Source organism: Neopsephotus bourkii, unplaced genomic scaffold (assembly GCF_033783945.1).
Source record: "Neopsephotus bourkii isolate Nb327-2 ecotype Australia unplaced genomic scaffold, CSIRO-AGI_Nbou_v1 NB_1036, whole genome shotgun sequence".
Classification (NCBI taxonomy): domain Eukaryota; kingdom Metazoa; phylum Chordata; class Aves; order Psittaciformes; family Psittacidae; genus Neopsephotus; species Neopsephotus bourkii.
In genome coordinates this window covers 2,188,265-2,203,560 of record NW_026901525.1, presented here as the reverse complement: position 1 = coordinate 2,203,560, position 15,296 = coordinate 2,188,265, and the positions used below count along the sequence as shown (strand labels likewise).

Here is a 15,296-nt window from a genome sequence, read left to right as displayed (position 1 = left end):
ATGTCCACAATAAGCCTGAGAGCTGCAAATCATAACTTGCATCAGCAGAGTTAGGAAATTCACTGTCTGAAGTACTTGGGTAAGCAGATCAATTAAACCAAAGCTCTAGACTGATAACGACTGCCATTTATGGAGCAGCAATGCCAGGTTGTGAATGGCTGCATTTCTGCCTGTAGTTGCTCAGTGACCTCTACAGAGGGCAGAAATGGACTGGTTTAGAGTTAAGACTTGTGAAAGGAAATTTTTGGTCTCTGTAGACATACAGGCAGCGTGTAGGTACCATGGTGACTGATGCTCTATAAATAACCACGATGGGGATAACACATGCCCCAGTTGAAAGGAGCTGCTGAAGTGCTGCAGACCTGGAGAATATTCCAAACAGGAACTCCGCTCATTTCTCTGGCATGAAGAAAACCTACAGTAACTGCAAGGGCTGTTTTTAAGGCCTCTGTGCTGTGGGGATGAAGCAGAGACATTCTTGGGAGGAGATGCTCATTAAATGCAAAATACTGTGTTAATCCGAATGGAGAGTAACTGGTGTGTATGTACCCCTTGGTTAGTGAGAGCAGGGGTTGGTTTATACTGACAGAGTGATTTTTATGTATTGCCCTGTAGTTCACTGGACAGATAAGATGGCTGCTCTGGAGAAACAGCCAGACCTGAGGCTCCAGCAAAACAATTCACCGGGTAAGAATAGTCCTTTCTTTAAAGCCCTGCTGCTGTTGGATCCTGTTTCAGCTCCCCTGAGGAGACAGACGGCCTTGAGAAGAGTTCATTACCAGAAGCTTTTAATTTGAAGATGATGTCTTATTCCTGCCATATAAAACAATTGCATGGATGTGCATTGGGAGAGAGTTGTTTGATAACAAACCTGTCTCTTGAGTGCTAAGTGATACATCTGGAAAAGTTCTTACCAGTTAATGCAAAAATGTGTCTTTAATTCAACCAGTTTTGCTGTGGACCAATGGTGCTGCTCCTCTGTTTCATCTGAGTACCAGAGCATCAGCATCAGCTGGGTGTAATATCACCAAGCTCATCAATGGGAATATAATTTACTGCTTTTGCAGTCTGGCTTACATAACTAGATTGATATACTATTTTTTTCAGTCTCCTGTTGATATTATTTTATTTCCATGTGTTTGCTGCCATTTCCTATTGCAAAAGAGATTAGCAACGATATGGGGAGTCAAGCAGGGATGGGTTTAGGTAGAATGAGTAATTAGGTATGGCTTAATTAGGTGTATTAAAAGGCTTTTCAGTCTGTTAGCTAAAACATAAATATTCCTGCTTTCTCTGCAGATCCCAGCGCCAGTCAAAAGAGTCATTTCCTGGAGACGGACTGGAAAACACCCATGCTGTCTGTGAAGTTCCAGAGCCGTGTCAGCCGCAGTTCAAGTGTGGCCGACAGCGGGGATGGGGGCATTGGGACCTCCTGCTCTGACAGCACAGAAGGTGATGGTCAGCATGGGGTCACACAGGAACAGAGTTTAAAGCATTAAATAGCCTGATATTACTGAACCCTAGAATGTAAAACTTGGGAGAGAGCAGAACCTGAAATGATGTTTGGGGACTGTTTCAAAACCTCAGCACACAGATAGGCTGACTGAAATACAAACAAGTGATTAAGGGACTTGCTCTTTCTTTAAGCTGGTGTCTTCTAACTGTAGTGAGCATTTTGAACTGACTAAAAGAGCCACCTTGTTGATTTGCTGGTTCATTCAACCAAGCGGTCTATCAGCAAGTGTGATGTGTGATTTCTTTCTTTTAAGAAGTAATTTATAGGTGCCTCTAGAGGCTTCAGATCAGTGTGCCTTTCTAAGTGTCCTCACTGTTAGACCTGTGTGCTGCTCACTGAAGAAGCCTGTCCCTCAGCTGAGGTGTGTTCTGTGAAATTGCTCGTCCCAGCAATCCTTTCCACCTGTATCTTCATCCACAAAAGTGACATAAACCACTACAGATTCACTGACCCTTCTTCTGGCAGTGAGGCAGTTTGCTGGGTTCTTTAAAATAACATACTTTGCACATTCATATATTTCACAAGCTGCATTGGCAGCCATAGATCTCAATAATGTGTGAGTTAAAATGAAGGTGTTTTAGAAGGTCTGACTTGTGGAAATACTGCTGGAAATATTACCAGAGCACACATTTAAGTGTCCCCTTTAGTGCCTCTCAGGATAATAAAACATCCAGCTGCACATTCAAGGCAGGGGAGATAATGATGGCCCTTTCAGAAATGGCCCTTTGGAATGTTTGCTATGTTGTAGCCTTGTTTGTAAGAGCTGTGGCTCAATTTCTGCCTGTCAGGTCCATGTGTGTGTGTTGGAAATGTTACGACAAGCCTCAGCACACTGAAGGAACCGATTGCAGCATCTGCATGTGATGTGTTGCTCAGAGGGCTCGAGTTCCTGACAGTGACACTGGGATACAAACCCAGGGGCTGTAAAAGGAAATTGTCCTGTCCCTGCTGTTTGCTGAGGTGAATGTGCTTGTGACTGTTTGGTAGCAGGGTGTTCTCTGGAGTTCCAGCCACAGGCAATGAATGTCTGAGGGCTTCCCCCCCCTCCTGCTCATTTTTTGAGGAGAGTACCTTGTGCCTGTACTGTGATATTTACCTGCAGCTTGATGGTCTTTGCAGAATCTGGTTTTGGTCCTATTCAACTTGTAACCTTTTATTCCTTCCTGTAGCAATGCTTTGAGGCTACAAACAGGTGGAGGGTTGATGTTGCAGTCTTGAGGTTGGATTAAAGAAACATCATGGTGGTGGGCCTTTAGCCAGACACATGAAGAAAACAAGTTTGTGTAGCTGGGAGAAACCTGGAATTACCACAGTATACAACGTATGGTGACCAGGAGGAGAACAGGGACTTTGCTGTTTGCCTTTCTCAGTTCTTGCTGTTGCTGTATTGAAATCTGAGAGTTGCTAAGAATAGCCCTGCACTTCCCCGTAGCCAGGTTTGGTGCCCGTCTGCCAGGACGGGCTCACGTTGGGCTCCATGTGCCCAACTCTGTCTCATTTCCTGTGGCAATAAGGCACAGCCATTACTCTAGGAAAAGCTCTTTTGCTGCAGTGTTCTGGAGGAGTTCGAAGGTCAGCTGCTGGTGACCCAGTGTTCAGCTATGTTTGAAGCTCATCATGGGCTTAGTGAAGGCTCCCGTTAGCTTTGGTCACGGTTCAGAGTCGCTGAGCTGTGGGACGGGCAGAACAGAATCGAGGTCTCAGTGTTCAGCTGAGTAAGTTCCAGCCTTTTTATTCAATTTAAAGGACTTGATTTCTAAACCGATAGATAACCTTATTGATTTAAGATTATACTGGAGTAGCTTAATAACAGGGGATTAAAAATGTCTGCTGAATTAAACTTGGATTCTCCCTGTGATACGGTGGTAGGAAAATGTCAGCATGCTCCTGAAACTTGTAACGCGGGGGAACATTGGTGTGCCTTGGTCTTGCTGCTGCTGCTGCTTAGGAGGACATGTTCAGGAGGAAAAGAGTCAGGTTTTTAATTTCTTCTGGAAAGTTCCTCAAAGGAATGGCTGTGCATGTTGGAATGTTTTGGGATTGTAATCAGAGCGTTGTTCTTCTTTCCCCAGACTTTTGCAGCTCCAGTAACGGTTCCTCATTCCAGCCCATCAAAGCCCAAGTGACCATCCCAACAGCCCATGTTATGCCTTCTACTTTGGGTGCCTCACCCTCCAAGCTGTGTCCTGCAGGAGACCAGAGCTGTTTACAGAATCCATCAAAACCTGCTATGCCAGGATCTGCTGCTTCTGAACACACAGGGCTCATGAGGAATGGAGATTTTCATTCTGGGAAGCCTTCTCAGGTGCCACCCAGGGATCTCCTGCACCTCTACAGGACTTCAGGGGAAAATGGTCTGGAGCAGCCCTGGCATCCTGTTTCGGATCACATGAGAGCAGAAGACACTTGGAAGTTTGACACCCCTGCCATTGAGCGCACCCTTAACCAGTCTCTCTTTCTGGATAATATGTGCACTGACCCTCTCCACAGGTTCCAGAAGTTCAGTCCAAACTCTGGGGCAGCTGAGGCAGGAAAGGACCATTATAAAGTGCTGCCAGAGAGTAAGCAAGCGGTAGGGGCTAATGGAGTCTGTGAGCCCCAGGACGGAACGTGGCCAAGCGGGAACAGACTGATGCCAACGGGACTCCAAGCCAACAATTTCTATTCAAAGCCTGTAAGTCCTCCATCTCGAGCATGGATGCAGGACACCTGCACACTACACCCACATGAGAGGGTCTGTGAGCTCAGTGCTTGGAAACAGCAGCTGGACAAAGTGCGATTGCAAGTAGAGCAAATGCAGGTAAGGAGCTGCTTGTGTGAATGTATGAGTTTGAAACCCTTCCTGTGTAGTCATGAAATGTTATTCCAGACTTATAAAGCAAGAGGGGAAAATGTCTGCTGCTTCTCCCTGTCTTACCCTTGAAGTCTGTGAATGATCAGGTTTTACAGCATATGGTGTCACAGGTATCATTTGACGTGCTGCTTAGGGAGAGCAGCTCTGTATAATGTTACAGCATTGCACAACGGATCAGATCAAGAGGGAAATATCCTGTCTGCTAGAAACTGTGAAGTAAAAGCATGCTAAGAAGTTCTTCACTTCTACAATAACTGTGTTCTGTATCTAGAGTTGGGAAATGCTTTTTTGGCTTAAAAAAGCTGCATAAAACTAAGAGATTTATTAGATGGAACCACCTTGTTTATCCCACCAGCTGTACCCGAATGGAGACAAATTGTTTCCAGTGAGCTAAAATTATTTGTTAATCTCCAGTTGTGCTTGGGCAAACTTGTTCTTGGACATTGACAGAGACTGAAATAGCTCTGTCCTGGCACGCAGATGAGCAACAGGGCACAAAATAGCTCTAGCAGCGTTGCAGTTACTTCTGTGGAGCACAAACCTCCTTCCTCATTTTGCCTCCTCTTTCAGTTACAAAATGGAGGTGCCTGCCACCATCCCTCCATGTATTCTCCTTCGCTGCCTACTCCTGATCCAGCTCAGTGGATCAATATCCTGAACTCCAATGAAAACCTACTCAAGGAGAAAGAGCTCCTCATTGATAGGTGAGAGCTTGCTACTGACATGTGGTGCATGGGCTCCAGTGCATTGCCTTTTGGAAAGGGAGGGGTTTGAAAGTACCAAGGAAAGGTCGTATCTCAGAGTCCCTCTTGCCCAACTGGGTCTCTTTTGTTGCAAAGAGCAATATGATGACCTTTGAGAAGAGCATATATTTTTCATGAGCTCTCTTCCCCCTCCTCTTGGAATTAGCATGATGATCCTGAAGGGATCAAATAAATCAATTTTGGTTATGATTCCCAATGCTTTATAAAGGACAAAGATTTCTGTTCACATCATGATTATCTGAAATGTCAAAACTGCTGCCTTTATGCTTGAGGATTTCCTTGGAGCTCTTAGAGAGCTTTATTTTAAATTAGCTCTTTGTGAATTTGGGCTGTCAAGCACATTTCTCATACCTAATGCTATAGTCCATAAGCTTTTGGAAAAAGTCCTAATAAAAACTACCTTCAGCATTTGGGCTGTAAATACTGTTTCTGGTTGCTCATTTGGAGTTATCTCTGTCACTCACACAAGCTCTACAACCAAGCCAGATCCTCCAGAACATGGAAGGCTGGTGTGTTTTATCTATAATCATTGCTGGGGGTTGCATTGAAGGGAGGGAGGAAAAGTTAATACCAATTCTAAAAAACTTTGAAATGGATATCACAGAATCATAGAATCTTCCAGATCATTTCTCTGCAGGTCAGTTCTGAGTTGCAGAGTTATCTTTCTGTTCTGCTTGTCCCTGTATGGAGCATTAGAGTTGTTGTGGCACTGTTCACGCTGTATTGCTCTCTGCTGTGGGTTTGAGGACAGTGTATTACCAGTTGTTGCTTTTTACAGGCAAAGACAACACATCTCACAGTTGGAGCAGAAGGTCAGGGAAAGTGAACTGCAGGTTCACAGTGCCCTGCTTGGCTGCCCAGCAACCTATGGAGATGTCTACATGTTGAGAATGCAGGTAAGCAGATGCAGCAGGGTGTCAGTAAGAAATAGGTATTGAATCCGATGGCCTTATCACTTCCTATTAGGTGTTCCCTGAGTAGCAGGGCTATGCAGAGTAAAGTGATCCTTTGTATGGGATCCCTATTACCTGTCTTTGACATTTCAAGCCCTGAAGTATTATGGTTTGTTTAGAAGCTCTGCTAGTGATGCAAAGGCCTGATGGCACTGACATACTATTTCAGATACTGCAGTGTATAAGATGGGCTGACTGATGTTTGGGGATTAGGAGGGGCTGAGAACACAGCTCTGAGGCAGCACAGATGCTTAATGCCAGCTTGGCTCTATTTGCAGGAGCTGCAGCGGGAGAACACATTCCTTCGAGCACAGTTCACAGAGAAGACTGAATCCCTCAGTAAGGAAAAGATTGAATTGGAGAGAAAACTGGCTGCTGCAGAGGTGGATGCAAAGCTGATAAGGGAGTCACTGAAGGAAACTATGCAGAAACATGCAGAAGAGTTAAAAAAACAGGAAGAAAGGGTATGATCCCATTGCTCTCGAGATGGGAAGGTGGTTTTGCTTTGAGAAGCTGAAAGTCCATGTAGTGCCGCAATGAAAGCTTTTTGTGGGCATATGTCATAGCAGGTATTTTCTGGTGTCATGTGGAGTACTGGGGATTGTAAGCAAAAGCCCTTTCTCCTGCAGTTAGAAGGATTTCAGTACCTCCTCTTTTAATCAGAGGGGAGGCCTGTCTTTAGCTAGATGAGCAGAAATGCTGCTGAGTTAAGGTGATCTTGTGTTTTGGTGTTTAGTGCTGTACCAAAAGGTAAACGAGGCTTACACAGGACTGAAGAATGGATAAGAAATTATATAAACTAAACTTGTTTATAACTGTCCCTGCAGGTAAAGGGAAGAGACAAACACATTAATAACCTTAAGAAGAAATGCCAGAAGGAATCTGAACAGAACAGAGAGAGACAACAGAGAATTGAGACCCTGGAACGATATTTGGCTGATCTACCAACCCTTGAGGACCACCAGAAACAGACTCAGAAGGTAAAACTTCTGTTGAGTTGTGATGATAGCTCTTCACATACTTGCTCAGGTGACTTCTCTACAGCTGCAGTGCAGCTGCGCAAGTAAAGCTGTGGTCTGGCCTTTTTGGAGGAGGAATGTTCTGAGCTATAGCTGAGAATTGCCATGTAGGTACTGAAAAATGGACATTGCCAATGTAGTTGAAACACGCTGTGTGTGGTAAAACCCCTGGACGGACTCTAGAATGTTCTTGATGGCCTTTGTTGCAGCTGAAGGAATCCGAACTGAAGTGTACTGCTATGCAAGAAACAGTGCTGGCACTGGAAACAGAGCTTGGAGATGTCCGGGCTGCTTTCAGGGAGCAAGAGGTGGAGCTGGAAACCCAAAAACACAAGGAGCTGGAGCTTCTTTCTACTGTGCGCAGGTAAAGGTCAGGAGGATTTGAATAGCACTGAAGTAATTGCTGCAGAAGGGCTGTGATGATTCAGCACAGCCACTGTCCCTCCTGTCAGAACCTGTGTGATGATTATGTGAGTGCTTGCCAAAACCGTGTTTAAATTCTGTGTGCCAGCAGTGGAGGGTGGGAGCAGAACCACATGCTGAAAGAAAGGGGGCCCCTGTTCTGTTACCTGGGCTTGTTTGTGTCCTCAGGTTATTGCTCTTGTCGACCATAACTCCTTGCAAAACAGACCTACTTAATCTGCAATTGTTGTCTCTGCAAATGTGCCAATATTATGGGTAGGCTCTGTCCAAGGAAGGGAAACTTCTGTCATAGCCCTGGCAACACTGACACCTGAGATGAAAGTCCTTTGCCCCCTCATAGTGAGGGAGACACCCTAAATAAAGCCAGTTTTCCCATGGTGTTCTGCCAATTGCAGCTTGCAGGACAAGGTGCAGCAGTGTGTGAAGAATGCAGAGAGAGGAGCCTCTGCCCAGGATGGCGAGAGACAGAAGATAGAAAATGACTCTCTGAAGAAAGAATGTGACCGCCTCAGGAAGGTAACAGTGTCCCAGCTGGGAATCACACCTTTTCCCTTCCACTGAGTCACAGCAGGCACTAAAAATGAAATCAGGGACCTTTGCAGTCACTGCTGTACTGAGGCAGCAGTTCCTGGAATTCCAGGCTGAGGGTTTTTAGCTGTTCTTGGTGCGATAACTGTGGTTTCCTGCAGTTAACACTGGAGACAAGCTGCAGAATGCAGAAAGGGGGAGAAGAAAACCACATGAATGCAACTTGTCCAGTCTTGTATTTAGCTGATACTTCTAATGGTGCCTTTTATCAGGTGTCTTTCATTGGGGAATCCACTACTAACAGAAGCAGTGATTAAAGCAGTAAATGGACAGGAAAAGGGAGGAGAGGGGATGCTCTCTTACTGCAGGAGAAATCCTGGTGGAATTACTGAGTTTGTGTGGCCAGTTCTGATGCTTCTGCTTTTGATTCCAGATTGTGGACAAACAGCAGAAGAAGGCAGAGCAGTTGTCCTTGCAAGTAAAGGTGAGAGGTGACTGTGGAGGGACCTAGAACTCAAAAATCTGCTGTGATGTGAGTTAGACTGACTACTACCCATGGTCTGTTCCAGAACCTGGAAGAACAGGTGACCCAGGAAGAGGGGACAAGCCAAGCTCTGAAAGAGGAGACAGTGAGAAGAGAGAATGCACTGCAGCAGCTCCGGGCCGCTGTGAAAGAGGTCAGAGCTGGAGTGCTGAGTGCCTGAGCATAGCATGAATGAACGAGAAATTGTCTTTTAGCTAGGCCCTTAATTTGCAGTCAGCAACACAACCTCTCCTGCTTCCTGCTAGTCAGCTGCTCTGAAAGGAGCTCTTCTCTGTTCAAAAGCAGGAGGAGAAAGGCAGTTCCTGCCTTGGGTTTAAGCTTGCTGAGTTTGCCAGCTGGGGGCAGCACGGCAGAGAGCAGGGCTCCAACCTGGCCCACAGCCCTGGTTGAAGGGCAGGGCTGAGCCCTACTCTCAAGCCTGAAGGAAGCCAAGCACAGTGGCAGCCCTTGAGGGAAGGGATGGCCCGTGTTGGGGTGAGCAACTGGTGAACAACCTCCTGGAAGCTTATTTTGTTGCATGATGTCTCAGCAGGGATGGTGTAGTGTCATGGGGTGCTTCCTGTCTGAGCCAGGAAAGCTGAATGCTCACACCTTAGATTAGAATCATAGAATTAGCCAGGTTGGAAAAGACCTTTAAGATCATCAAGTCCAACCATTATCCCAGCACTGCCAAGGCCACCACTGAACCATGGCACTAAGCATCTCATCTGTATGTTGGGGGGGGGGGGGTGTTAACACTTCCAGGGATGGTGATTCCACTACTGCCCTAGGAAGCCTGTTCCAATGCCTGATCACTGTCTAGATGAAGAATTTTCCCCTAGACCTTGTAACACTGACTCTTGCTTACCTGGCAAGAGTCTGGCGGGCTTGATACAAACCAGCTCCTCCTGCCTTCAGTGCTCCCATCATCATCGAGCACTTGTGTAAAGTTGTTCTAAGTGTACTAGTTCTAAACCAGGTCACCACTAACCTGCTGTGCCCATTTGTTCAGCTCTCAGTGCAGAACCAGGATCTCATTGAGAAGAACCTGACCCTTCAGGAACGGCTCCGTCAGGCAGAGCTAACAACCCAGCCACTGCCTGCTGAGACAGCCCGCCTGGCCCAGGACCTGCACAGCGAGCTGGCCAGTTGCCTGCAGGATTTGCAGTCTGTCTACAGCATTGTCACTCAGAGGGCCCAGGGCAAGGATCCCAACCTCTCTCTGCTCCTGGGCATTCGCTGTAAGTATGTGCAGTGATGACAGAGCAAACCTGAGAAAGTTGGGGCTGTTCAGCCTGGAGAAGGCTGCGTGGAGACCTCAGAGCAGCCTTCCAGTATCTGAAGGGGGCCTATAGGGATGCTGGAGAGGGACTCTCCATTAGGGACTGTAGTGGTAGGACAAGGGGTAATGGGTTCAACCTTAAACAGGGGAAGTTTAGATTGGATATAAGGAGGAAATTATTTCCTGTGAGGGTGGTGAGGCACTGGAATGGGTTGCCCAGGGAGGTTGTGAATGCTCCATCCCTGGCAGTGTTCAAGGCCAGGTTGGACAGAACCTTGGGTGCCATGGTTTAGTGTGAGGTGTCCCTGCCCATGGCAGGGGGGTTGGAGCTTGATGATTTTAAGGTCCTTTCCAACCCTAACTATTCTATGATTCTATGAAACCCCTCAGGTCCTGTGCTGTGGCAGAATTAAACTTGTGTGTAATATAGCACTTCTACAGTACAGAAGAGGTTCTCATCTTTCTAGGGTTCTGAACCTTCTTTCTGTGGTTAGCCAGCTCTGAAGGGGCATGCTGTAAGAACTAAATTTAAGTAGCACCTCTTTTGCAAACCTGCATTGCATTTTCTGCCTCACTTGCAAATGTGTGTGATCCTTGGTCACTATTACATGTTGAGGTGACTCCCTTCTCTGACCCCACAGCTGTGCAGTACTCTGCTAAGGAGAAAGATGACTTACTGAGCCCTGACGGACTTGCAAAGAAACTGGTGGAGGTAAAACAGCTTCACAAAGAGGTGGAGGACTTAAGGACGGCAATATCTGACAGATATGCTCAGGACATGGGAGACAACTGCATCACCCAGTAAAGAATTACTCCCAAAGTAAGACAGAAAATGAAGACTTGAAACTCTCAGGAGTCTAGAGCTCCTACAACTCAAAACCTATTCAGCACTTTACCATCCCTTTGCTCGGGTACAAGATGTGTGACTTATCCAATCCATGAGAATCCAGGGGGTTTGTTTGCCAGAAGTGTTCAGCTGCTGAACTGGAATCGTTCAGGGCTTTGGTGTCAGGCTTTGCAGTAGCTTTGATCTTGTGGAATGTGTTTATGCTGTGTTTGCTGGAGCTGGTGTGGTCTCTGATGCTGGGAGATGAATTCTGAATTGCCTTCCAGGCATGTCAAATGCTGAACATGCAAATGTGACAGTTAAAATTATCACTGAAAGGAAATGTATGCCCTGGTTTTCCTGATAAATTCTCTGTGCAGCTCCTGTGTGACTCGGAAGACCAGAGGATTATTGGGGTGTTCAGGGACTATTTGTGGAGCAGGACCTGCTTTTTCCTCAGGTAAACACATCTGGAGTCTTTCAGTAGTTAAGAGGAGTTGGGGAATAAAGCAACACTAAAGGAAGACTCTGAAAATGCTCCCCCTGGGCATTGGTACCCCAGATGCCTTAAGCCTTTTATCCCCTCAAAATAGCACTCTGTTTGTGGGTATGATTCAGGCTGCAGAGGAAGCAGATTGATGCTGAAGTGCCTTAATGAGAAACCTCCTATCCCCATGCTAATGCATCTGTTGGCAAGGGGCAAAACTGCTGTTTCTTGTAGAAGCCTCTAGAACCACCCAGAGGCTCTGCACTGCAGGTGACCTGCCCAGGGCAGCGGGGATGTGCACCTCTGCTTGGCCCTCAGCTTGCTAGGGAGAAAGCCATTCTGGTCCTACCATGGCAGGATGGCACAGCTGGGTCTGAAAGCTCTTCCTGCTGCCTGCAAGGCAGTGACCACTTGGGCTTTGTTGTAGCCATGCCCCTTGATCTCTGGGAACCCCCTGTTCCTCTGCTAAATAATGGGACTTCTAAATGAATCTGTATGGGATGTGATCTGCTTCATCACAACCCTCATTAACCTACTGACAGCTCCGCAGCACTTGCTTGTGTCAATGCTGTGGTGCTGTAGGTGGAACTTGGTTTTCAGCTTAAGAGCAGGATAGTCAGTCAGTTGTACTGCAGGAGAGAAAATACTGCTGAAACTTCTGTTGGTTGTTTCTTGGTTCATGATGGGGCTGCAGGCCCTAAGTTTGGGAGAAATGCTTTCGATGTTCCTCTTTTTCTTTAAGACCAAATCTGTTTTGTTCTTAGCTCTTTGTTTGGCCACCATAGGTGATGGTGGCAGGGAGGTGGTTAGTTTGCTGTCCTGAGCCACCCCCTGCGTGGCACAGGGAGAGAGCACAGCAGTGTCTGCCCTGTTCTGTCTGCATGTCAGTGTCTGCACCCTGTTCTGTCGGGTGTATTATGTTTCAGGCCCTTTCTGTTCCCAGGATGCTGCCGCCATGTACTGAGCTAAATGTGGGCCAAGACTGTTTCCTAAGGTCGTTTGTCCTTGCTGCTGGGGGCTCTGTAGGCACTGGGGTGCAGAGCAGCATCAGCTGTGAGTCACTCTCTCGCTAGGGTGCTGTTTGGCCCCATCCCCTTTCCCTAGTGTAGGGTGCAAGATTTAATTCGCAGGTGCTGTGCAGGGACACGATTGCCCTCTGTGCAATGAGATCGTGGCTGAAACCAGCTCAGCTGATGCTGGGAGCCTTCTGCCTGGCCCTGCCCCAGCAGCTGGGGGACCCCGGGTTCTGTGTTCCTCTCTCCTCCTGCAGACTGGACCCGTGTGGCTAAGGTGTGATTGCCTGCTGTACGCGGCTGCTGCTGTACGGGGCTGCTGCTCTCCGGGCAGGGGAAACTCGGGGCCTCTTCTTTACAGAGCACCCCAGAGAGGGGCAGCAGGACCCCATTCTCACCGTGTTTGCCTGCGTCTCCCCCATCGCGTCGGGCGCTGTGTGTTTCTACCGGCCTTTGTCTCGCCCGCTTGTTTGTACTGAGCGTTTTGAGTATAAAATAAAGCTGCTCTGCTCCACCCGTGCGATCCAGTCCTGCTCCGGGGGCGGTGCGCCGGTGGCTCCCCGGGGCCGGGCCCCGCCGATGCCGCATGCCCGGGCCCGCCGGCCCCATTGGTCCCCGCAGTCACATGCAGGGCGGCGGCGGGGCCGCCCGTTCCCTTCCTCCCTCCTTTCCTCCCTCCCTCGGCCGTGCTGAGCGCTGGGAGCGGCCGCGATCGCAGCATGAGCACCCTCAAGGTTTACAGCACCTCGGTGACCGGCTCCCGGGAGGTGAGCGGCGGCGGCGGCGGCCCGGGCTCCGCTGGGGCAGGGCTGCGCGTCCCGGGGCCCCTCTTCCCTGGGGTGGGCGTCTCGGAGCCATCCCTGGAGTCCCCTCCCCTGCTCTCGCTGCACCGGATCCATCCCTCCGCGCTGGGTGCCCCCCGGAGCCCCAGGCAGGGCCGAGCCCCGCGGCCGGGTGCGGTCTGGATCCAGGAGCGCTTGCAGAGTGCGGCTGGCACGCTGGGGTGCGTGCCCGCCCGTCGGGCTCCTCTCCAGCTCCCCATAACCCGCCTTTCCCGCCCGGCTTCCAGATCAAATCCCAACAGAGCGAAGTAACCCGAATCCTCGATGGGAAGAACATCAAGTACGAGCTGGTGGATATCTCCCAGGACAACGCTCTGCGGGAGGAGATGAGGGCAAAGGCCGGGAACCCCAAAGCCATCCCGCCCCAGATCGTCAACGGAGACCACTACTGCGGGGTGAGGCTTGTGCTCAGCACCGTGGAGGTTGGGTGGTGGTGGGCACAGTCCAGTCCCCTCCTTTTTGCTACAAATGGTGTCAGGATGCCTTTCAGAAAGCATCTCCTTGTGAGGCACACGGACAAGGTGCTGCCAGGGTCAATGGAGCATGGTGGCTTGTGGAAAAGGGGTCCTGGGCAGGGGGATGTGGGATGCTGGTGGGCAGCGGGGCTGTGCTGTGTGGGGCTGTCCTCATGTCATCCCGTCATTCTTCACACAGCTGTGCCCTGAGCTGGTTTGCGCTGCGTGCTCAAGGGACCGGTGCGAGCAGCCCCCTTGCTCTTGCCTTGTGAGTGACTTGTGGCTTTTCCCTGCAGGATTATGAGCTCTTTGTGGAAGCAGTGGAGCAAAACACCCTGCAGGAGTTCCTGAAGTTGGCCTGAGCCCTGGGCTCCCCTTTCATCCTGGACTCTACCTGCATCCCTGAGCACCCTCATCTCCGACCACCTTCACTTCCAGGTTGTCAGCGCTGTCCTGACACCACGACCTATATCCCAGCACAGGGAAACCCATGACCAAAACTACTCATTGCAGCTGCCTGCGATTCCCTCCTGCCTAACCCTGGTATCATCTCAGAGGGATCCAAAGAAAGTCTGATGCTCGCTGCGCATGGCCTGTGAGCAAAGCTGGGCCTGGCTCACGGCAGCTTCCAGTGCCTCTGTACACAGCAAAGCCTCTGGGGCTGTGTGAAGTGCAGCCATCTGTCAGCCCTCGCCTCTGCAGGGAGAGCTTCTGCTTCAGGAGGGAAGGGCTTAGGGTTGATGTTACTTCCCACTTGTCCCAGTTGCTGTTAAATTGTAAACCCTGCTGCCTCACTTCCCTTTTTTATTTTACTTTTTTTTTAAATTCATCTCAACTGCACAGATTATGGCAACTAAGTCCTGTTTTGGGGGGGTTTGTCTTAATTTAATGCAAAAATACTGCACAGAGCTGGGGTCTGAGCATCCACCAGGGAGGCCCAGGGCTGGGGTGAAGGCTGGAGCTGCTCAGCAGGCTGCATGGGGAGGATGGATGGGCCTAGAGGTGGGACCTGTGTTGCTCTGGTGCCAGGGCTCCCTAGTGAGTGTTAATGGCTCAGGGCTGCTCCAGCACAGCTGATGCTCCGTTGTCTTATCTTTCCTCTTTAAGTTGGCTTTTGTTGCAACCCGGACCAAGTGCATTTTGTTTTCCTGCCAAAAAGGAAGTTTATAACCAGTGTTGTCTTTCGAGATGCTATTAAATGTTACTGTACCTTTCACATTGGTACTGGTGGGTTTCTTTTAAATCTGGTTTTATTTTGGCTACAGGTTAAACGTCACCCTACGTAATGATTCTGAGTCATTTCCAGCTCAGAGAAGCCGAGTCGGTTGTACTCACTGACGCAGCCTGACACAAACATCTTAACACCTTAGTTCTCTGCTGCTAATCAAAGACTCACAGGACTTGTGAATATCCTACAGCACAGTAGTGACAGGTACCTCTCTCAAGTGTTCTTTTCTGTGTGGTGAGAGCAGCAGCCCCGAGGAGAACAGCTTCAGCCAGGCACAAAGATGACCTGGTTGATTACATACCGGGGTTTAGAGGGGCAGTGGAAAAGGCTGCCCTATATAGGAGAGTCCTTGTATGCTCCTATATCTGCTGTAGGTGGAAAAGGAAGGAAACTAACTTGGAGCTGTGGGGATTGAGTCATGGGGAACCTGTGGAAGCTGCTGCTTTGGAGGAGTGGAGCTTCCTGTACTTGAGTTGTGCAGGGCCTGGCTCCGGTTGGAGTGGTCTGGGAAGAGCCCCGTGTATCCTGCCCCCTCCCGCAGCAACTGTGCCCTTGAAATGTAATGGGACTGGAAACTGCAACT

General features: G+C 49.0%; 2 protein-coding genes across 3 annotated transcripts; both read left to right on the top strand.

The window, feature by feature from the left end:
* Positions 1–615: 615 nt before the first annotated feature.
* On the top strand, positions 616–11,035 carry CEP85 (centrosomal protein 85). 2 transcript variants are annotated; one of them, XM_061360733.1, is made up of 13 exons: positions 616–687; positions 1,300–1,452; positions 3,589–4,316; positions 4,941–5,074; positions 5,913–6,030; positions 6,366–6,551; positions 6,915–7,067; positions 7,316–7,470; positions 7,925–8,045; positions 8,491–8,541; positions 8,627–8,734; positions 9,593–9,821; positions 10,504–11,035. In XM_061360733.1, the coding sequence occupies exons 1-13, from the start codon at positions 633–635 to the stop codon at positions 10,665–10,667; spliced, it is 2,355 nt and encodes a 784-aa protein (XP_061216717.1). In that variant the 5' UTR covers positions 616–632; the 3' UTR covers positions 10,668–11,035. The 2 variants fall into 2 exon arrangements, with proteins under 2 accessions (XP_061216717.1, XP_061216719.1); XM_061360735.1 differs by lacking the exons at positions 616–687; positions 1,300–1,452 and adding an exon at positions 2,993–3,231.
* A 1,701-nt stretch (positions 11,036–12,736) lies between these two features.
* SH3BGRL3 (SH3 domain binding glutamate rich protein like 3) lies at positions 12,737–14,699 on the top strand. Its single transcript, XM_061360732.1, has 3 exons — positions 12,737–12,955; positions 13,258–13,425; positions 13,782–14,699. The coding sequence occupies exons 1-3, from the start codon at positions 12,908–12,910 to the stop codon at positions 13,845–13,847; spliced, it is 282 nt and encodes a 93-aa protein (XP_061216716.1). The 5' UTR covers positions 12,737–12,907; the 3' UTR covers positions 13,848–14,699.
* The last annotated feature ends 597 nt before the right edge of the window (positions 14,700–15,296 follow it).